This window comes from Sminthopsis crassicaudata, chromosome 1, assembly GCF_048593235.1.
Source record: "Sminthopsis crassicaudata isolate SCR6 chromosome 1, ASM4859323v1, whole genome shotgun sequence".
Classification (NCBI taxonomy): Eukaryota; Metazoa; Chordata; class Mammalia; order Dasyuromorphia; family Dasyuridae; genus Sminthopsis; species Sminthopsis crassicaudata.
The window spans coordinates 195,965,760-195,990,890 of NC_133617.1; the positions used below are offsets into that span (position 1 = coordinate 195,965,760).

The window sequence follows — 25,131 nt, forward strand, 5'->3', positions numbered from 1 at the left end:
CATTTCACTAGGTATCTTTCTCCAAAAAGATCAAAGAAAAAAGAAAAGGATCTATACGTTATAAAAGATATTTATAACAGTCTTTTTTTGTGGTGGCAAAGAATTTGGAAATCAAGGAGATGTTCATCAACTTGGGAATTGCTGAACAAATGTGGTATATGATTGTTGATGGAGTACTATTATGCTATAAGAAAGGACAAAGAGGATAGTTTCAAAAAAACATGGAAAGAACTATGTGAACTGACATAAAATGATCCAAGGCAGTTCCAAAGGACTCATACTTAAAAAAAAAAATGCTATCCACTTTCAGAAAATTGATGAACTCTGAATGAAAACTTTGGTATAATTTTCTGACTTTATTTTTCTTGATTAAAAAAAGGATAATAAGGAAATATGCTTTGCATGATTTCACATGTATAATTAATTAATGTTTTACTTGCCTCCTCAATAGGTTGGGAGGAATTAGAAGGGAAAGAATTTACAACTCAAAATGTTAAAATAAAACTGAAATGTTAAATAAATAAATAAATAAATAAATAGATAGATAGATAAATAAATAAATAAATGTACAAAAGGAGACAGATGGGAAAGATTGGGGACACCTTACTCTAGAGATGGAAGTTCCATTAATGAAAGTTTTTATGAATAAATACATGATCGATCCATGAAGTTTGGTGTCATAAAAAGTTCACTTGACCTGGAAGTAAGGGCAGTTGGAACCATTGGGGGTCAACTGGCACTCAGAGAAGTGGTAAAACTTGGACACAGGGAGTTGATTTTTAAGCAAACGTAAAAATAAAAAAATAAAAAATTCAAGAGAGTATGGACCAGTGTGGCCTGTAAAATCAGAAAGTGGTAGGGAAGGGGACCTACCATGGGGCATTGTCCTCTCCTATATCTACAATAATTTGCAAATTATTTCTGGAAACATTGGAAAAGGAGAATCCCTATCTATCTCTATAAGCATGGCAGAAAGACTTAAAGGGGAAAACCTAGAATGGATACCTTGGAAGCTTTGAAAATATAGATAAGGAAAAGAAAGCATTATAGGAGCTATTAATCAGAGAAAGAGTGTCTAGAATAAACTGAAATACTGATAATGAAGAGAGTAAAAAAAAAAAAAGCTTTTATGGAAGGGGAAAGGGGAGGAGAGAAGGGTAAACTATCAAACAAGAAGGAATTAGGAGTAAAGGGAAGGAAGAAAGTGGAATTATGAAAACTTATTTAAAAAACTGAATGGGACATAATGCTGTTTACAACAAAATAGAAAATTTTAAACTGAAAACTTTAAAAAGACAACATTAATGTTCATAGAATAAAAGAATAGGTGGTCAAATGGGAATTTCTCTGATAAAGACTTGAGATCCAAGATAAATATACAATGAATAAACATATACATACATATACAGATATACACAATAACTAATAGCTGTAGAGAGAGCCAGAACTTTGGAGAAACATACTTGAAACAAGGTATTAATTCAGTGGAATTGATGAGAGATGATGGTTCTCTAGTTTCATATATATACTCAGTACTTAGTATGGTGATGGTAATGGTTCTCTAGTTCACACATATTCAGTATGTGGTAATGATGTAATTGTACTAAGATATGTAACGGCTGAGGACTGGAAATGAGACATTCTATTTTTGACCATCCTCCTAGTGGTTCTCCTGCCTACAGCACTAAGATTAAGACTAGGCCAGAATAAAGATTCTAGACTCTATTCCTGACCATTCTCATGGTGTCTATTCTGCTGACAGCAAGGCCCATCTGAACTACCTCCAGAAAGCTAGGCCGAACATTATAAATAGCCATTCCTCAATAGATAAATGGTCAAAGGATACAAACAGTTCTCAAAAGAATTGCATAGTATTCACATTCTTATGAAAAGAGAGAGAAAAAACTACTGTAAGGCACTACTAATAAGAGAAATATGCAAGACAAAACAACTCTGAAGTTTTACCTTAGCATAACCTGCTAATTGGCAAAATGACAAAACAAAACAAAACAAAACCAAAAAAAAAAAAAAACAAACAAAAAAAAAAAACCCAAGAACAAAAACAACAACAACAAAAAATATAAATCAATATTGGAGAGGTTGTAGAAAGATAAAACATACCAATACATTGTAGGTGAATTGGTAAAATGGTATTACCATTTTGAAAAGTAATTTAGAATTATGTATATAAATTGATTAAAATGTTCATACCCTTTACTCTCCCATCCCCATCCCCACCCCCGCCTGGAAGCTATTGCTATGAAAAATATCCTTATATATGCCAAAATATTTATAGCAGCCCTTCTTATATTAGTCAAAAATTATAAAGTAGATGCTCAATCAATTAAGAATAGTTATATAATGTTTACATGAACATAATATAATATTATGTAAGAAATTATGTGTAAACGGAATTATCACATGAAGAAATAAAAGCCATTTATAGGCATATAAAAATGAGAAATGCAAATTAAAACAACTCTACGATACCACCTCACACTTATTCAGATTGACTAAGATGAAAGCAGAAGATAATGATAAATCTTGACAGGGATATGGGAAAACTGGGAAACTAATGCATTACTGCTGGAGTGCTGAACTGATCCAGCCATTCTGGAGAGAAATTTGAAACTATACTCAGAAGGCTATAAAACTGTACATACTTTTTGTTCCAACAGGGTTACTACTGAATCTGTAGCCCAAAGAGATGAAAAAAAGAGGAAATATGCCAGTTCTTTTTGTGGTGGCAAGAAATTAAAAATTGAGAGGATTTTCATCATTTGGGGAACAGTTGAGTAAGTTATGGCTTATGAATATAATGGAATACTGAAGCTTGGATTGATGAGATCTGCTATTGGAGATAAAATCTTTTGGGACTATAATTGATATTATTTGGAATTTTAAATTCAGATATGACTGACTGATGTATCATCAAGCTAGTGATCCATCTGAAAGAAATATGCCACGAGCTACTCAGAAGAATGTAATCCTGAATTGTTAACAGGTGAAAATTAGTATCTGGGCATGAGCTATGAGGACAACCTTGGCCTCTGCATAAGGTGGGATCTTTCTGACTCAGTTTCCCAGTCATGTTCTTTTGAAAAAGAAGCTAACTAATCATTCTTGGGTCTGGCTTAAGGTGGAATTGTTACTATTCTATATGTGCTCTCAGATTAAGGCCTAAAGGAAATACTTCTGTACTTAGCACAGTTCCTGGCACATAGTATTTAAATAAATATTTACTGACTAATTGATGAATCAGATGATTTCAATTTTCTAGATGGACAGATTCAAAGAATAGTTGTTAATGATTTCATGTCAATTCTGGGTTTTTTTCCCCTGAGGCTGGGGTTAAGTGACTTGCCCAGGGTCAAACAGCTAGGAAGTTTTAAGTGTCTCAGACCAAATTTGAACTCGGGTCCTCCTGAATTCAGGGCTGGTGCTCTATCCACTGCACCACCTAGCTGCCCCTCATGTCAATTCTGAAGAAAGCGTACAGTGTTGAGTAACCCAGAGTTCTCATAGGCTCTGTATTGTTTCTCATTTTTATCAATAACCTAGATAAAAGTGTAGGTGATAGTATGTTCATCAGATCTGTAAATAACATAACAATGTGAAAAATAATACTATGCTGACAAAGTAAAACACTGGGTTGAATCAAAATAAGAGGAAATTCAATAGGGATAAACCTAAGTCTTTATACTCCTGTCCAAAAATCAACTTCATCAGTATAAGATGAGAAAATCTATCTGTCTATCTGAAAAACCTCTTCAAGTTTTAGTGAACTGCAAGCTCATGAGCCAATGTGGCAGTACCATATGGGGAAAAAAGCTTTAAAGAACAAACAGATGAGAGTCTCATTGTCTTCTGTTCTATTTAGACTTCATCTTGAGTACCACATTCTCCTGGTAGGGACAAAAGTTTAAGAAAAACATTAACAAATGAGAGATATCCAGAAGAGTGCAGGCAGGAAGGTAAAGTAACCTTAAATCAACATATTATGAGAAGAGGGTGAAGACATGGAATCTTTATTATCTGGAGAAGAGAAGATTAAGTAAAGAAATGACAACTGTAGTCAAGTTAAGGCTGTCATGTGGGAGAAAAAATTGATTTCTGTTTGGTATCAGAGGCCAAAACCAAGGTCAGTGAATAAAATTCTAAAAGAGGAAATTTAGACTTGATATCAGGAAAAATTTTCTAACAACTTAAGTAGAATGGACTGATTCCAGAGGTCATGATTATAAAAGAGAAGTTGGAAGGCTACTAGTTGGGTATGTTATAGTGTTGTCAAGTATAGGCTGGATTACGTGGCCAACAAGATCTCTTCCAATTTTCAAATTTTATGATATTCTTACCTTCAAGGGAAAAAAATTTCTGATCTTAAGCCTAATAATTAATTAAAAAAAAACATGAAAAGAAATTGTCTTCAACTAGCTAATTCCTTGAGGAAAAGAAAAGAAGGAAGGCAGATACATTATGAACATTCCTTCGACAATACTGAATGCTAAAAATAAATAATTCTCTTTCATATTTCTGTCAACAACATTATTATTTCTCTGGTTTCTCAAACTAAAGAGTCTTAAATAATTTTTTAATAGTATGTAAATCTATTTCCTACCATCATTCACGCCCACCCCTATCATAAGAACATAGCAGACAGAACATGGGACCAAGAATCAGAGAGATATTAATTACAACTAGGCAAGTCATATAATCTTTATGTGCCTCAATTTTCTCATATGAAAAAAAAAAATTTCCCCCCGAGGCTGGGGTTAAGTGACTTGCCCAGGATCACACAGCTAGGAAGTGTTAAGTGTCTGAGACCAAATTTGAACTCGGGTCCTCCTGAATTCAAGGCTGGTGCTCTATCCACTGTGCCACCTAGCTACCCCTTCTCATATGAAAAATTAAGTAACTAGATTAGATAGCTTCTAAAATCATTGTCAATTCTAAATCTATGATTTTTAAATCTATGATTTTATGATTCTTTTGCCATATCCTAGAATTCTCTTTTCCTTTATTTTGTCCCACACTGTAGCATATAAACTGTGTTAGAGTATAATTCAGCAATAATATTTCTGTAAGAAGTAATAGGCTTGTCCAATTTTTAATAGTCTTAAACTAGAAGGAGTTGCTTCTGTCAGCATACACAAATGGGATCTAGGACAAGGGTGCTCAAAACAGTAGTCACTATGATGCTCCCTCTCTTCCCTATGATTCACTGCAATTTCATGGAATAAGCTTTGGGATAGTGGCAGGTTAGCTCCTTAATGTTCAATGATTTATAAAAAAGCAAGCTTCAAAGAGCAAACATGCCATCATCCCTAAAACTTACCAGAACATCAAATAATGTTCTGCATCGTGATTCAAAAGTGGATCATCTACACATCTTTCACAATACATTAGTTCTCTTATTTCCCAAACAATACTCTACCCACTCTGTCCCCTGGCTCAATGCTAAAAAGTGAAAAAAGGACCACAGTGGCACAAAAAAAGTATAGGGAATAGAGCCTTAAGTAAATCTATAAAATTACTTAAATGGCAAGTATAAAACAGGGAAGAAAGAGTTCATTTATAAATATATCTCAAATATAAATTTAACTCTCTCCTGAGAGTTTGGGAATTCTCTTTCCTGAGAGACCTTTAAAATATACCCATCAGCAGATGTCTAACGACTAATGGCCATATATATATATATGTAGTCAAACAAAGAAAGATATTAGCATGCTAAGGAAGGCTGCTCTCAGTGATTTCAGCTTCAGCTTCCTATGCCACAGATTTAGTTTTTATATCTTTTCAAGCCTGTTATAATTATACAGCCAATCAGCAGCATTCTGTGGAAACAAGATAAATAACTTTTCCATGAAAATGAAAGAATAGATAGAGACTCCTCTTTCTAAAACAGTTTGCTCTCTATATATTCTGTTCCATGATAGGGAGAGGAAAAAGGAGGGGAAGGAGGTTCTCAAGGAATGTTTCATGTATCTGGCAGGGTTTCTTATTGTTATGCAAAAAGTTCTCTGTTCCAGGTCTGGAGACAAGGAAGATGTCTATATATATTTATAATTATTAAAGTTAATTAGATAAAATTACAGGGTTGAAATAACTAATCAATGTGAAGCACCAACTAAGTGCCAGGAAATGAGGATATTAAAAAAAAAAAAAAAAAAAAAAAGCAAATGACAGTACCTACCCTCAAGGAGTTCACAATCTAATAGGAGAAGCAAAATGCAAATTAGTACATACAGAGCAAGCTATGGAAAGAATAAATAGGAGATATTTAACAAAAGAAAAACACTGGATTTAAAAGAGGTTGAGGAAGGTTTTTTGTATAAAATAAAACTTCAAGGAAGCTGGGGAGGTCAGCAAGTGGAACATAAATGGGAAAGCATTTCAGGAATGAAAAATAGCTAGAGAAAAGGTCCAGAGCCCAAAAAAATGAAAATATCCTTTTCATGGAACAGTCAGGAGTCCAGTGTCACTGGATTGGAGTTCATGTTGTACTTGCAACAGAAAGTCACTAGCTTACCGAGTGATTTTGGGAGTAGGGAAGAGTATTTGGAGTTGGGGGAGGGGGAAAAGAGAATAGGGACATAATCAAAACTAAGCTTTAAGAAAATCATTTTTGTGACTGGAGGAGTGAATGGAAGGGGGAAGAGCCTCAGGACATTGCAGACCTATTAAGCAGCCTATTTTATAATACTGTATTCCAGTAACTCAAATAATCTTATAAAATTCTATTTTTATCAAAACACTTTCTTGCCCAAGGATCTAGAGTAATTATATTACTAATTATAGAGCAAATCTCAAAGTCTAACATTCAGGCATTCTATCAACTGGCTATGGAAGTCCACTAACCTCATACTTCTACTCTTCCCTTCAGAGATCCTTTGTTCTAATCAAACTGATCTTCCTACACAACTTTCTCCTGACTTCTCTTTCTGAAATGTTTTGCTCCCTATGTTATATATAGATTCTACTCCATGAACTCAAATCCTAGGATCAAAATTCAAGTTATCTAGCTTTGATTCTACATGATTCTGTTCACTCCACAATTTACCTCAACATATAGCTTAAATTCAACTTAAATTCAACAAATTGATGCTCTGTGCAAAGTACTATTCTAAGCACTAGTGGTTAAAAATCAGGCAGGAAGGAGAGGTTATTGTTTTGTTTTACATAAAAGTCTCTACTCTCAAAGAGTTTACTGTTTCCTGAAAAGAGACTAGGGTAGATACACACAGACAGGTAAATATTAACAACAGGAAATCTGATAAGGGCAAAAAGAAAATCTGAAAAAGGAAAAGACACAGAGAGATGGGGCTGTTTAGGAAAGAAGTGGTCTTCAAGGAGAGCTTATTAAAGGACACAACATACTTGAGGCTAAGTCTAGAACTAAGATAGGGGCTTTAAAAATGTTCTACTTGCTGACCTCCCCAACTTCCTTGAAGTTCTATTTTATATATGACAGGTATGAAAGGAAGGTATTATGATGCACGGAAGCAGGTAGAGACCTGTAAAAATAATAATAAATAATCCAAAACGTTTGAAACTATATAAAGGGAATGATGAAATATGTCTAGAAAAGTTAGGTTGGATAACATTCACTTATATTTCTTGCTATTGAAACATTATTTGATTCTCTGTTAGTGTCTAAATTCTCTTTTCATAAAAAGATTGTAATAAATTCTTTAAAGTTAAAACCCTTTTCCTAAAGTGCCTATAGATCAGTAATTATGAAGAAATGAAATTGTTTTGATCATCACCTACAATGTAAGGCAATATTATGTGAAGTTGATTCTATAGCAATATTTTTGTTAGTCTGTTGTTGTTTTTTTTAATCAAGTTGGATGAGAGCTCTTGAATCCCAATAAAACTACACTAGCAGTTAGCTAGTTAACTAGCACTTATTAGCAGAGCTCTAAAAAGGAAGATTTGGTAAAATGGTACAATAAGAACAAAACAAAAATCTATAGAGAGTGTGTGTGTGTGAGAAAGAGAGAGAGAGAGAGAGAGAGAGAGAGAGAGAGAGAGAGAGAGAGAGAGAGAGAGAGAGAGAGAGAGAGAAGATAAATTTATGAATTACTTGTTAAATGATAACATGTCAGGCATTACTTATGGTAATTATTAGTAAGATATCTTGCTAATATCTGGTATCAATAACCAGAAAAATGAGAACATACACACACAACCAATACGTGCATATATTTACTTTAGCACTTAAGAAAAGCTATTCTTATGCATTTAAAAATATATTTTCTATGAACTTATCACAGTTGTTCAATGTTTAACATTTTTCCTCAAAACTAAGATTCCTGCTCATCTTAACAAAAGCACTAGAGATCAAGATAAATTTAACATTATGATCCTCGCCACATCAACTTCCTAGTGAAGTTAGCAACACTGAACTAAACAAGAACTTCTCTGATTCTATATTCTCTAAAGTCACAAAACCAATAAAAACCGTGAATTCAAATCCCCATAATTAACAAAATCATAAATACTATAAATGTAAGACAGTTTATCTTCTCTGATTTCCAAAACCACATTACTAGATCAAAACTGAAGCAAATCACTATAAAGTTTCCTTTCATCTTTAATCAATGTTGTTTCTTTTTACAACCATCGGACAAAGTGTGCTTATTAAAAAACGACCGCCAGTTAACAAAACAAATCCTGAATAGCAATCTGAAAATAAAATATTGTTATTAAGGCCAGCAATTCAAAAATTACCTTCTATTCAAAAAGAGATATTATATTCATATAGCTTTAATCCAGTATTCACCCATATTTTTCAAATAGAAGCAGTTAACTTAATTTTAATGATGTTTTTGTATGCACAACAAATTCATTACTTTTAACATTATTATTCAAAGAAGAAAGTAAATAGGGAAATTGTTCATACTTTTAGACCTAGTGACATTATGGAGCATAAGATCTAAGCTTAAAAAAAGTTATGACAGTACTTTTTTGTGGTTCCATAACCCAAATGAAAACAAAACCACAAGAATCAGAAACAAAGTAGGTGCCCAAGTATTGGAAAATATTTGAATAAATTGACATTAATATAATAGAATATTATTTCCCTTTAGAAAATAATATGAGGAATTCATAAAAACATTGTAAGCTATGAATGAAATGATGTAAAGAAAAAACCAATATAATTAGCAAGCAAAATCTAATTGCAATGACCAATCTTGGTCCCAGAGAACAAATGACGAAATACATTTAGATGAGAGAAGTGGAACATTACAGATACAGAATATTCCATAAAGTTTCAGGTGCTTAATTCTTTTACTTTGATCCAGTGGCCCTTTGATGGAGAATTAATATTGGAAAATGGCTATAGCTATGTCATGCAGGTATGGAAATTCTACAGTCTACAAATCACTGAGCTATTTCTTGATTCCAAATAAATTTTTTTTAATATAGTTTTTAACAACCCCCTCCATACCCTCTTTCATATTATTCATTAAATATAATGAACTTAGTTTGGAGGAGTCTGTAAAGTTGGGTTTTTTTTTTTTTTTTTTTTTTATTTAAACTGAGTCAATTGGGGTTAAGTGACTAGCCTAGGATCACACACACAACTAGGCAGTGTTAAATGTCTGAGGTCAAATTTGAATTCAGGTCCTCCTGACTTCAGGGTAGTGCTTTAATCACTGTGCCACCTAACTGCCCCATCTGTAAAGTTCTAAAAAAAATTTTTTCATCCTATCTATAGAAAGGGCTAAAACTCTGAATAGGTGCACTGGAATCAGACAACCAAGCACTTAAGGCTAATTATCATACAATATTCTATTAGCATATGCTTGGAAAATGGCCCTTCCCACTATTCTGTGCTGGCTCGATTTTTTTTAATGTATATAGATAATTGTAGGAGGGATTGGGGGGGGGGGGGGGGATTAAGACAAGCCAGAGTCACTTTGGAGGAGGACAATGAGAAAGAAGGTCCATTGGTGGAGAGCGAGAATAATCTCCTGTACTTCTCCCCCTAAAGATGAAGGACTTTGGCTGATCCTGAGGTCAAAGAGAAGCTAACTTGGATATCATATATCTATGTGATTATAGACATTAACATATATATATATATATATATATATATATATATATATATATATATATATATATATATATATATATATAACTGCCATAATACAACTAGTTGCTTGTTCTCACAATAAATAAAAATAAGACTAAGTGACCAAGTAATAATGGAAACAGTTCTTCTTGCCTTTGAATATACAATGAAACCAACTCTAACAATTCTCATTTGACTTCTCTGAAGATAATCCGAGTCATCCTTCCATCCTTATTCAAGTTTCATTTATAGCAAGAATTACAGTAAAGACGATGTAGTGCATAAACCTGATGGTTGAAGGATAAATATACTTCACACAACTATATTAACATTTACATTAATATCTGCATCCAATCTAAACATTTGATTTTTAGCACCTTCTGCTGTCTTTTCTGCCACCACCACAAGATTCTCTCTCTTGGCTCAGGATTCCCTCTTTTCCTACCAACCTTGACAAATGAAGAAATGTTCACCCTGAGGCCCTGCTCTTCTAATGGGTGACTACTATTTTAAGACAGCTCCAGCTTCCCTATCTCCTTTAATTTTCCAGCTCCATAAATGTATTTTCTATCTCCAATAGAATATAAGCACCTAGAGAATAGGAAGTGTCTGGTTGGTAGCCTCAGGGCTTATCTAAGTGCCTGGCACAAAATAAGCACTAAACTGGAAGAGTGATGACACAGAACAGAAAGCCATTTTATAGTTCTGTCCATTTTGTGGAATGTATGGCCCCCAAAACACATCATGACAAAATAATGATAGTGAAAAAGCTAAAGCGATCTGGAAAGTCACAGTCTCCAAAACCAGGGAGATAACTGTCCCATATTCTGCTTCTATCTATCTGACTACATCAGAAATATCATGTTTGATTCTTAGGGATTACATTTTAAGAACATAACAAGAACTAGAGAAAGTCCAGAGGAAGGCAACCAGTTCATCATAAGTAAATGGAGAAATGTAAGTAAATGGAGATATGTAAATACAGAAAAGAGGAAACAGAATAGCTGCCTCCAATTATCAAAATATACATAAAAGCAGGAGATAGATGCTGTACAAAGTGCTTTACAATTATTGTCTAATTTCATCCTCATGACAAAATGATGAGAAAGGTGACATTATTATCTCATTGTTCAGTTGAAGAAACTAAGGCACACTGAGTTTAAGTGATTTGCCCAAGACCACATAGCTAGTAAGTGTCTGAGAGGACTTGAATTCTGATCTCCCTGACTCTGTCCAGGGAATTGCAAAAAGGCAAACGTATGATTGATTTACTATATGTATAGTATCACATAGCTAGGAAGTTGGTAATAAGTTTTTGTAGGATAATTCATTTGGGTATAAAACTGGTGAGAAGTGGAAGACCTCCTAAGGAAAGAAGTGTGAGGAGGATAATGATGGTCGTTGGTGTTGATTTGTTTCATAGGCCACCAAGGGATCTTTGGTGATGTTTGAAAGGTTGGGGATTAGAAATGCAGTTATTAAAACTATCTAAAGAGCAGGTAGGTCGTGGCCCAATGGCTAGACCACCCAAACTAGAGTAAAGAAGACATCTTCCTGAGTTCAAATCTGGCTTCAAATAGTTATTACCAGCCCATGTTTTTAAATATATAAAAGAAAATACATAGTAAAATGACAAAGGAAGCCAATTACACTGAAATATAGTTATCAAACAGAGCCAGCTAGATTTCAGAGTGGATAGAAAGCATGAGATCTGGAGTATGGAAAACCTAAGCCTAAATCCAGCCTCAAACTTATTTGTTCTATAACCCTAGGCAAGTCACTTTACCCTATTTGCCTCAATTTTTCATCAGTAAAATGAGCAAGAAAAGAAAATGGCAAACCACTTCAGGGTCTTTGCCAAGAAAACCCCAAATGGGGTCATAAGAAAGTCAGACATGACTGAAAAACAACAACAAAAAAGCTATCAAAAAAATTGAATTGATTACGTGGTGACATAATGAATTCCTCCTCAATGGAGGTCTTTAGACAAAGCTGAATATTGTGGCATATGCTACAGAGGGGAAATGAAAATGAGTAGAAAGACATCTTCTTAGGCTCCTTCCAAAAATGAGAAAATGATGATCCCCTAGTGTTATGTTCTTACTAAGTGCTAATGAGATATTAGGTTCTTACTAAGTGCTAAGTCGGTACTTAACAATTCTCTAGTTCAGGACTTTAAGGGGAGTTTTACCCCTTTGAACTCCTGGGGAGGAACTTACATGTTTAAGAGGAGAAAGTTCATTGGTTGAAGTATTTTTTCCCAGAAGCCCCTGAATTATTCCACGCCCATTCTTTGGGAGGATAAAAGAAGCAACATTGAGCAAGGGAGGAATCTCTACTCTAGGTCAGAGTTGGCAGCTCTCTACAGGAAGAAGACTCTGGCCGAGAGATGGAGTTTAGACAGCAGATCTCCTCCCAGAGAGCAATTGGCAGTTTCTGGAGACAACAGAACTTTACACCCTAGTGATAAACTTTCCAATAATGAATCTCTCCATATTTAACTAGATCACTCCTCAGGCAACAGATACACAAACTTGTCCTGAACTTACAAAATTCAAGTATTCAGTCAAATTGAGACCCTTTGAAAACTTAGCTTAAAAATTAAGGCCAACATCTCCCCACTGCATCCAAGGCCATCTCCAGATCTCTATCTTGTCATTGGACCCAAGATGGCTTTGGATGGGAAAGTGAGGTAGATGACCTTGCATAGTCCTTCTCTCACTTAAATCCAATGCATTTGCATGTCATGGCACCTCCCTGATGCCTGGGTTCTCTTCAAGAATGAAAGACAAATGATAACCTCTCCATCAATCTCCTACTTTTTCTCCAGACTCTGGTGAAAAGCACCATACCAGCATTCCCCAGGTGGTGTCCTGCCTAATGTCCAGTCTGCAGGGGAAGAGGGGGTGGGAGAGGAAGACATTCCTCCGCCATACCAGTGTTCCACTACTGAGATGATAGGAAAGGGCACATTCCATCAAGTTTCCAGTCTAGTTTCCTTCCTTAGAAAAAGAAGAATAGCACCATTCCTTTGCTCCAAGTCTTACTCCTTAGCCTGAACTGCCCAAAGATCACAAAACTATTGACTTTAAAAATCTCTCTAAATTTTTCACTTAATAATTACAAACTTTCCTTTAGTTAAAACCTGCCTATCCCAGTAATTCTAAAACCTCATAAGTCATCTAAATCTCTAAATACATAATTTTCTATTCCCATTATCTTTAAACCACCCCAAACCCCACCAAAGTCCCAAATAAAAGCTGCCCACCCTTTTTTTTTTTGTACCCTCTGGAATTCCTGCTCCACAAACAAGGCTGATTTGAACTTAAATCTTTTCCTTTCCAAATTTTTCCACCTTCTCATTCTTACTGCTACTTTCTACTCTCCTATAATAGCCTTCCTGATCATTCTTACCTGTACTGATGACAATTTCATTCATTTTCCCTGACTCACTAATGAAAGTGGTAAAACTGGAAAACTCCTGACCATACATTGACATTTCTAGGTTCTTCCTCTACCTCTATCACTCAGTAACTTCTCCTTTGAAGTACACAAACTCTCACATCAGGCACTCAATCAAAATCCCTGAGACCTGTTGTCTACAGGTATTCAAGACACTTCTCCTTCCTTCCCCCAATGAGTCTGATACTTCTCTCCTCCTCAATTCCTGCCCTCTTGCTTGGGGACTTGATATACAAACTGATTTTTCCTCAAACATCTTAACCACTCCATCCTTCAGCTTATTCACTTCCCATGACCCATTACTATATCTCACCTCTGCCACACATAAAGATAGTCATTCCATTCATCTTGCTAGAACCCTTTCATAAAACTACACTTTGCATGTTAATTCTGAAATACCCTTATCTGATCATAACCTATAGACTTTAGATCTTTCCTTCTTTCCTTCCCTTACCAAAAACTTCTCTTTGGCCACTTCATGACTTATAATTCCTCAAATTATTTCAGTTCTCCAACAGGTCATCATCACCCCTCCTCGAGACACTTTCTCTTCCTTTCCCCACATTGACTCCTTAGTGAAATACTTCAACCCCACTTGGTTCTCTTCTCAAGTTTCTTGCCTCCTTATTCTATTGGTTATTTTACTGTGACAAGCCTCAGTCTCAGATCACTCTAATTATACATGCTACTAATAGAAGGTAGAGGCAATCATACAACCATCCTCACTGGCTGGATCCATTACTAATTTATATCATATAACCTCAAATGGGTTTCAAAGTTATACTCAACAACTTAATTAATTCACTATCCCACTCACTAACATGATGCTTCCAAATCTTTTAATCCCTCCCCACTTCATGGTTCCCCTGCCAATACCCTTCTTAGCTGAAAATCTTATCTCATATTTTACAAAAAAACAGAGACTATTGATCTTGGAAGTCCTTCTCCCTCTCCTTAATTCACATCTCAAATGCTTTTTATCACTATCTCTATTTTCATTTCTAAAATGAGAAGATGGCTCTTCTAGCCAAGACCAACTCCATACTTGCACAAATGATTCCAATTCTATCCCGTCTCCTCCAGCAGATTTTCACCTCTATTTAGCCTCATTTTCTCATTCATCTTTAATCTTTCCCTATAGACCAGCTGGTCTCTATAGTCTATAAACGTGCCCATGTCTCCCTAGGATCAAAACAACTCTCACTTGATCCTTCTATTCCCACTATCACCCTATTATTCTCCTTCCTTTTGTGGATAAATTTCTTGAAAAGGCCATCTACAATAATATAGGTCCTCACCTTGCTGAAAGTAATCAGTAACATATAATTATCAATCTAATGGCTTTTTCTCAGTCTTATCCATTTCACCCCCTATGCAGCCTTTGACACATCAAGCATTCTCTTTTCCTTGATAATCATTTCTCTCCAGATTTTTCCAAATGCTATTCTCTCCTGGTTCTCTTCATACCTATCACTACTCCTCAATCTTTTTTGTTAGCTCTTTGTCCAGATCACATCTACTAACCTTGGTTGGACCACAGATTTCTGGGCTCTCTTTTCTTCTCCCAGTATACTATTTCATTTGGTAATCTCAGTAATGTCCATAGACTCAATTACCATCTCTAAACTGATGATTCTCAATCTATCTATCCTGAATTTCCATGCTGACTTGTCTCCAATTTCCAACTCCCTATAGGACATCTCAAATTGGAGGTCCAGTAAATATCTCAAACTCAACATGTTCAAAACTTAACCAAACATTCTCTTTTCCCTGACACCTCCCTATTTCCAACTTTTCTATTACTATCAAGAGCACCAGCTTCCCGTGTTCCAAACTCAAAATGACATTGACATATCATTGACACTCACTCCCAAACCCAACTGTTCCCAAGGCTTCTCATTTTCACCTTTGAAACATCTCTTGAATAAAATCCTTTTTCTCTTCCCTCATACCTGGAACTACTGCAATAGCCTGCTAATTGATCTTCCTACTTACAAGTCTCTCCACACATCAATTCATCCTCCATTTAGCCTCTAAAGTGATTTTTGTAAAGCATAAGTTCCACTATGTGGAACCCTTTTTCTTAACAAACTCTAGGAGCTCCCTATAATCTTCAGGCTCAGATATAAAAAAATCTTCTGTTTGGCCTTCAAAGCCCTTCATAACTTACTCTTCCTTTCCAACCTTCTTATACCTTGCACAATACTCCCCATACATTCTTCAATCCAGTGCCACTGACTTCCTTGCTGTTCCTTGAGAAAAGATACTCCATCTCTTGATTCTGGAAATTTTTAATGGCTGTCCCCTATTCCTGGAATACTCTCAGTTAGGTGGTGGAGTAGTTAGAGTGTTAGGCCTAGAATCAGGAAGACCTGTGTTTATATCCGGCCTCAGATATTTACTGGTTGAATGATCCTGAGCAAGTCACTTTAACTCTCTTTTTCAGTTTCCTCGACTATAAAATAGGGATAATAAGAGCACCTACAATGCAGAGTTGTTGGATCAAATGAGACAATATTTGTAAAATGCTTAACACAGTGCCTGGCATGCTGTAGGATTGTGCAAATACTTTTTCCCTTCTACTTCCCTCCACCCCATCCCCCACAGTCAACTCTGCCTCTAGGCATCTGTGGTTTCCTTCAAGTCCCAGCTAAAATTCCACCTGTTACAGGAAGCCTTTTCCAATCTCTCTTAATTCTCATATACTTCCTCTGTTATTAATTTCCCATGTGTCTTGTATTTAGCTTTATTAATATATATTCATGATTATATATTGCCTCCTGAATTCCTCTGTGAACTTCTAGAGGAGAGGGATAATTTTTTGCCTCTGCTGTTTCTCCAGGTGCTAGTACCTAAGAAGCATTTAGTAAAGGTTTAATGACTGACTGACCCCTCACCTCAATTTATATTAGCCTTCTAACTGTCTTTTGGTACCCAATCTCTCTCATTGCTCAAATCTATCTTCCACAGAGTTCTTATCATGTTACTCCCCAACTCAAGAATTTTCAGTGGATCCATTCATTGTCTGTAGAATAAAATATAAACTCTTTCATTTGGCATTTAAAAACTTTCACAACCTGGCTAAAAGATATATCCTCTGCCTCATTACATTTTCTTTGCTCTAGACAAAATGAATTACTTGCTATGCCCTACACCTGACTCTCCATCTTCGGCCTCTGTGCCTATGAACAGGATATTCCCAAACCTGGAACACTTTCTGTTTTCACCTTCATTTTTAGGTACTCCTAGCCCTCAACAAAACTTGCCTCAAGTTTTGCTTCATACAAGAGGTCTTATCTGTTGTTAATGCTGGCCTCCAAATTTGTTGTATGTTTACTTATATATGAGAATGTTATTATCTTCCTTAGAATATAAGCAACTTGAGAGCAAGAACTGCCTCACATTTTCTTTTATATCCTCAGTACTTAGCATACAATCAGATAGATACAAACAATTGATAAATATTTGATGAGTGACAGTCAAATTTTAAGTCTAAAAATAGGCCACAAATGACAAACTGCAATTCCAGGAGGCCAAAGTTGAAGTATGCTAACCCAACTCTGTCAGAGAAGTGATAAACTCAATGTAAGTTGAATTTAATAATAAAATAAAAATAAATAAAAACAAGACAATTATCAATATGAAAATTCACTTTACTTAACTCTGAATGTTTGCTTCGTTTTTCTTTTTTTTTGTGGAGAACAAATAGGAGAGAAAGACAATAAATGCTCATTAACTGGGGGAAAAATTTTTAGTTAATAAACAAGCTAGGTTAAAGTAATTCCAGCATCGACTTTTTATTGGCAATACCAAACCAATTATCTGTTCTAGGTTGGATATTTTAATCTGCAAAATAATATCTCTAAACTATCTTTACTCTCAAATCCCTAATCTTCTTGACACTTATGCCAAAATCTACCATCTACTTTCTCTACTCTTTAATCATGTGCTGGTACACAAAGTTGGATGAAATCATGTAACCTTCCTGACTATATCTATTATGAAATTGCTAGGTTCAAATGCATCCCTACAACAGCAAGAAAATCCTTTTACTTCTTTTAATTCTCTATGAGAATTTCTACTATGATTTTCACAAATAGCTATACCAAAACTTATTTTCTTTATTTAAGCCTCATATTATCCCAAAATTACTGTCTCAATGGAACTTCTTATTTCATGTTTTTTTCTAAGAAAGAAGAGGCTCTGAGCTGAGCTCCCTCTTTTCCTCTTGTCTGTATCTCAAAATCACTTGATAATCATCTTTCATTCTCTCCTTCATTTTCCAAATTCTGAAAAAAACACTAATGTATAAATAACACTAATTAACTCTAATAATAATTGTTTTCTCAAACAATCTCCCTATCTTACCCAAGGTTCAATTCAGTAAAGAAGATGGAATGGAAAACTCAGAGATTTGAGCTAGATAGTCCAATGAGGGGGTCTATTGTAATAATCAAGGTGAAATGAGATTAAGGGATTGATTGAGATGGTTTTGTCAGAGAAAATGGATCAAATTGAAGAGATGTTATACAGGTGAAATAGACAAGACTTGGCAACTGAATGAACACACAAAGTGAGAGAATGATTCATCAAAAATGATGATAATGCTGTCATCACTATTAAGTAAGGAAATTTGAGGGGGAAGGATGAGTTTGGAGAGAAAGATAAATTCTGTTTTGGACATGATGAGTGTGAGGTAGCCCATCTGATAGACATTGAGTTGTAAATGTGTATTAGATAGTGCCATTGAACTAGAACCCAGGAGAAAAAATTAGGGCTGAATATATAGATCTTGGAATCATTTACAAAGAAAAGATAATTAAATTCATGGGAAATGATTAGATTGCCAAGTGAGATAACTTTGAGAGAGAAGAGATCCCAAGACAGAGATTTGGAATAATCTATGTATATCCTCAAGCCAATCCCCTCCAACAGAATGCCCCCCAAATTATCTCTTGACTCTTAATTTCCAATCTCTCCCTGCTTAATGCTTCCAAAAAAAACAAAAACAAAAAAAATTGTCACTAGAATCTATAATCCCCTAAAACTCTTTTATCCTCTTTCTTTCAAAGCCAAGAGATGGGGAATATGCCTGGGATTCTATTCACACAGGGAACACCTATATAGGGAACCACCCTGTACAATGCACAGTAATACTTATAATCTTATGGAGTTACCTTCCTAGATTAAGAGTGATCTGCACAAGAACAAAACAACTAGCTATGTGTCTGAGTTGAAATTGAATATTCTAGGTTTTGAGAATAAATTTATTCATTATATTGTGATGTCTCTTTTGGCATTCATTTCTCAATCCTTTGCAATAGCATTTCCAAACTCAATCCTTAAATGAAATTGCTTCTCCAAGTTCCTACTGATCTCTTAGGTGTCAAATGACCTTTTCTCAATTCTCAATCAATAGTGAATTTATGCTTTATGCTATAATTCTTTTCTCCCAACATTTTCTCTGTTGTTGCCCTTATTTCTTATTACTTTAATTATCATTTCTATATAGATAACTTCAAGATCTGTAAGCTCTAGTTCAATTTTTCTGTTAAGTTCTAGCTTCATATCATTTACAACTGAAAATCTAATGGGCATTTAAAACAACAAGAAAACAAAATTTATTATCTTTTCCAAGAAACTTGCCTATCTTCCAAACTTTCCTATTTATATCAAGGGTTTTATCATCCATACAATCTATTGGGCTTGCATACTAACTGTGATGCCCGATTCCTCACTCTTGACCCCACAAATCTATTCCATTGTTAATTTCTGACTCATATCCAATCCTTTCACTCCACTCACTGAATGACTACTCCAGTTCTGGTTGTCATCATTTTTAGCTTAAAGTATCTATAATTGGTTTCCTTGCTTCAAATATCTTTTCTCTCTAAGCCTTCCTTTACATAACAGCCAAAATGATTTTCCTAAAGCACAGGTCTAACCATGGCTACTCCTCATTACATTCCAGTGACTTGCTATTATTACCTTTAGGATTAAATACTAATTCTTCTGATACTCAAAACCATTTAAAACTCCTCCAAACTATTTTTCAGCCTTATTACACATTACTCTAGCCAAATGGATTTTCTTACTGTTCCCCATATATAACACTTGAATTTCCCAATAGATGTTTCATGAATATACACTTTTTCCTCTATTCCACCTCCACTTAGGCCAAAACTTGGCCTAAGGATCACCTTCTACATGAACTCTTTGCTTATCCACTCAACTAGCATCTTCACAGTATCTACAGAGATGCACAAACACACACTTATCTCCCTGACAGATTGGAAGTCTCTGTTTATCTTTATGTCTTTAGTGTCTGGAGGATAGCAGATACTTGATGAATTGCTTGACTGATCAACTAACCATTTGTTTCTTTACTGAAAATGAGACCTCCACAAAATCCAAATAATGCTAAAAATGATTCCTCATCAATAAAATTGCTCACCATTATGTATTTTGTTTTTAATCAGTAACAAATAAATAATAATTTTTAATTATAATCCTAAGGTGTTAAGTTTCTTATAAAATTTTCTAGCCCTGTTTTTAATGTTTTTCTAAAAAAAAAAGTATCAAAGTAATACTTGAATAATTCATTTCATTTTCTTTATACTTTTTTATCTGATAGTTTTCAAATAAATTTGAAGTTGAATGGTTTAAATCAATCCCTTTGATTTTTTCTGTCTAAAATATATTAATGAGACTGATGAACAATATAACAATTAAAATGCAAAAATGGATATGTGTAATCCACAAACTTAAAATTCACCAGAACATTAATAATAATTGTTTTTTCAAGACAACAATTTTTTAATGTTTTATTAAAATTTAGTTTTATCAAAATAATGTCATTCATACTGAATGGATTCTCCTACCAGCAAAGAAGTGTGATCAGTACTTAGGCTGATATTCTGAGAAACTGGACTAAAATTTCTCAATATTTTAGCTCTTGATGAAATGATCACCCTATTACAGAGACTGCCTAAAAAAATCACATTGTCTAAACAGTCTTCAATTACAAGGATATCAAAAGCAAAGCTTAGGAAATATGACTACTTTCAGAAATATAGATATTCTTGTATTGTTTCTTGAGTGTCAATAGTATCTTCCACAATAGGATTCCAGAAGAGTTCCATCTCTAATTTGATTTGTCAATCATATTTTGATTATGGAAACTTGCTATCTTAAAATGCCTCTAGAAGAGTGACACAGCTGGAAACTCAATCAGTGAATAAGAGACTAGCCAAGATAAGTTTAATAGAGGATTAAAAATTTCTTAATCCATATTATGGTTACTACCCTTGACTTACACCTAAAATTCCTTCCCATAGGGAACGAGATGCTTTAAAAAAAAAAAATCATTTTCAAAAGTATACGCCAAAATCATTACCTCTTCCTTCTCATGTAGCATTATATGCGCTTTGAGACTAGCCACTCTGGAGAATTTCTTGTTACACACAGGACAGGTAGGATCTTCCCCGTTGTGGGTACATTTATGAAGTGTCAGGTTGAACTCAACATTAAATGAAAGGGGACACTGGTCACATCGATGTGGCTATTTGGAGAGAAAAGTGAAAAAGCCACTGAAATACAAATATCTTTCACAGATGCTTTGTACATTAAAAGGTTTTAAAATATTAATAAGCACCATCAAGAGAATACAATACTTTCTACCTACTAACTTCTAGGATTATTTTCTATAATGAAAATATAAAAATGCTTCCAAAATGTAGACAGCAAAGCCCTTACGGTACTTTCCAAACAGTCAGACCAGCAGCATGGAAGAGCAAAAGAAAATTATAAAAGCTACTGCCCATATAAGAATGTTTGCATAAAACAGTAAACTAGGTTCACCTTTATTTGTGACCAAATGCAGACCATGATATAGAACACTACAGGTGAACCCACAGATCTCAAATATTTTAAAATGTTCAAATCCAAAACGGATATTTAACATAATTTGAAATTTTAAACAAAAACAAATAAAGAGGGAAAACAAATTTCCAACATTATTTTTGCTCAGGAAATTGTCAGTCATTCTTTTGGGGTTTATATAAAGGAGGATAACAATGTAAATGTAATACAAAGAAGAAAGGCTTTAGTGATACCACAGCTTTATTCTAGAAATAAAGCCTGAATTGGCCATACCCATATTCCCTAGCAAAAAGATCCCTTGTGCTTCCCTGGTCTCAGACAGCCCATTAGCCTAGGTTTACCTACACATATGGAAAGAAAGAAGCACTGGTTAGTTGTTACTTGAACTTTTTGTGTGTCAAGGAATTAATTCTTCAATTCAGAATATAACAGGGTTTCACAGAAAAGCACTCAAAAAAGTGTAGGTTCCTTTCTAAAATGTATCCTAAAATATTATCCAGAATACTATTATAAAGAGAAGTTCAAATAACAGATACTCTCTTCTGTAAATAGCTTGTTGCAAAATTCCTGAAAAAATATGAAATCTTTTATAAAGAAACTGAATTACAGAGTTCAATTTCTCTCTTCACGCATTAATCCAAATACCTGAATTCAATGGAATAGTCTCCATTCTTTTTAAAACTTACAAATTTATTGACAAGTCAAAAATAATAAATACTATAAAGCTATCAAAGCAGTGATTATTCTTTTGAACTGTGAGATGTGAGAAATTTTTTATAACCCTTTAGAAATATATAGTCAAAATTAATTAATAACACATTTAAAATCTAATTTGAGGGTTTTAATCCTAATAGGTATCTCCAGTTTCAACGCACACATTTTTGCTTTCCCTTTCAAAAAATACATACCTTATCATTTTGCTCGTGATCCCTCATGTGGCGTTGAAACTGTGTCTCTTTTGGAAAAGATAGCAGACAGATATCACATTTATGGAAGTTTGGAACTTGATAGGCATAATTAGTGTTCTCCGCATTCAATGTTAAAACTCCATCTACAAAATTGCACAAGTATAGATAATAAACATTCTCATTACACATTCTCATTGTCATTCTCATTACACAAATATATCTATGTAATTTAGCTAGATGAAAAACTATATGATGATAAATTTGAGAAAAAATATTATTTGAAAGAGTCTGAAGTCAAAATTACAGAAATTCTTTTCAAACTGTACTAGAGGATGTTTCTAAATTACAGAGAAGCAATTTACAGTAATGAGACATTAAAGTAACTCCAAAATATGCTTCTAAATAAATAAGAATTCATTAGATTCTTGAAGCTAGCTGAACAAAAAAGCATTAAGATAATCATACCACCTTAAAGATTTTCTTAATGTAGCTTCTAGCTCACTACATTATTATTGAAACGCCTCATATCTCTCTCATCCTTTCCCCAGTCTTTTCCTTTTCAATCTTACCTGTTCCATACCAAGAGCTACAGATTCAATACTGATTTATATAATGAAAACAAGCTTCTAACATGAGTATAGAAATCTTTTATACAGCCATTTGTGAACTATGTAGCTAAATCAATCAATATACTATGTACCTGGCTCTATGCTAAATACAAAGAAAAGCAGTCTCTACTCTAAAGGAGCTTATATGTAGTCCAATAAACAAATCCTACTGAAGCAACAGCTAAGCAATGCTTGCCTTTCAATTCAAGGCCTTGTTCCTAAAAAAATCTTCACTAGGTTAATTATAAAGTAACTTTTATCCACAAAACTGCTATAAAATGGAGACTGGTCCATGCCATCAAATAAACCATAGAAATGTGAAATAATATGCCATCAAAAAGAGGCAGAATTATATGCTTCTTTAATAATTTAAAATTTTAAATTTTTATGCTCTAAATGACCATAAACTTAACATAAACAGTAATCTTAAGAGCCCCAAAAAATATATTTGTAAAAAAACTTAGATACAATTATTTTATACCTGGACCTAAACTGAACCTAAAATTAACATGTTAATTATAATAAACATTTAACATATAATTAACAATTGTACTGACTACTTTTATTTTAAAAAATTAATTTGTATAGGCAATTTCCCTTTCAAAAAGCTATTCAGGAATGATTTTTTTTTCCCTTTAAATAAATATACATGTAGCAAATACATATTCGAAATTATTTCATTGATCTTTCAGCTGTTCATTAAAAAATGAATCAGGAACTAATTTTTATCACTACAAGCTGCTATAGTCCCATTATCAAGAAATCATAAAAGTTTAAAAAAAGGGGAGAGGGCAACGGAAAGGCAATTGGACAGAAAGTGAGCATATTACCAATGATAAGTTGTGCATAACAAATGGCAAATATCATTATTAGAGGCAAATATGACATAAAAAATTAAGATAATAGTGAAATGGTTCTGGATTTAGAGAACTCCTTCCTAAGAAATGCAGGCTCTGCCACTTATGTGTCACTGGACAAATCATTCAAGTTTCTGAACTCATTTTGTCAACTATAAAATAAGAGGTCTGGGCTACATAATCTCTTTCTTATCTGCTATATAATGTATGGTAGTCAATTGGTTAAACAACAAATGTATTAGTACTTAGGAGGTGCCAAACAAAGTCTTTGTCCTCAAGAAATGTTTACATTCTATCGTGTACATATAAAAATAGATTCAAAATAAATACAATATGGTTTGGGGGAAGATGATACTACCTTGGAAAATCAGGAACAGTTTTCATTAGACTACATTTTGACAGAAACCAATTCTAAAATGCTAAAGTACATTTCAGGTGCTGACAAAAAGGCTCAGAAACAGAAGGTAGGCCATTATAGTGGTTATAGCCTTCAAATCTTGTTCAGTGAAATGACAAATAAAGTAACTGAATGGTTATCAGGTAGAAGAGGGAATGGTTATTCTTCTAGAATTCAAAGAATTAGATGCAGTAACTTAGAAAGACATATTTTAGTTTATTATATATAAAGGAAATCTTTATAACAATTACAACTATCCAAAAATGAATGGCTTGCCTTAGTGAATAAGTTCCCTTAGCATTCAGGTTTCCAAGAGAAAACATGACTAGATGTTTAGTATTCTTATTCTGGTATGGTGAAACTAGACATTCTCTGAAATTCCTTCCAATTTTGATATTCTTTTATATTCATATTTGAAATTATTCTATTAAGGAAAAAAATGTAGAGTAAAAGTTCAAGCTACTCCCGGAATATAGGTAATATTCTTCAAAAACATCTATTTAAGATGGTACAGTGGATAGAGCACCAAGCCCTAAAGTCAGGAGGACCTGAGCTCAAATCTGATCTTAGACACATAATAATTCCTAGCTGTGTGACATCCTGAGCAAGTCACTAAACCCAACTGCTTCAGGAAGAGGAAAAAAAAAATCTATTTAAAAGACATTCTATATGGACATTTGTATATATGCATATACATAAAAAAGAGATAGAGATTGTAGTTTCAATAGTATAAAGAACCTCTCCTTCAAGCACTGATGACTAGCACCTTCAAGGCAATTTCTAGTTTCATAATTTCTAGTTCTGCCTAAAGCACTGAGGAGCATTTGTCCATGTGTCAGAAGCAGAACTTGAACCCTATTGTACTGGTTTCAGTGCTAGCTCTCTATCCCCTATAAAGCACCCATGGAACATGTGTACGTGCACGCACACACACATA

General features: G+C 34.1%; 1 protein-coding gene across 1 annotated transcript in view; it reads right to left on the reverse strand.

Moving 5' to 3' along the window:
• ZNF236 (zinc finger protein 236) overlaps positions 1-25,131 on the reverse strand; it is a 223,298-nt gene that overhangs the window by 168,928 nt on the left and 29,239 nt on the right. The window contains exons 2-3 of the mRNA XM_074273648.1: positions 22,333-22,475; positions 20,940-21,104 (exon numbers count right to left, since the gene is read on the reverse strand). Of these exons, the coding sequence (XP_074129749.1) occupies positions 20,940-21,104; positions 22,333-22,475 (308 nt within the window). The remainder of the gene's footprint in view (positions 1-20,939; positions 21,105-22,332; positions 22,476-25,131) is intronic.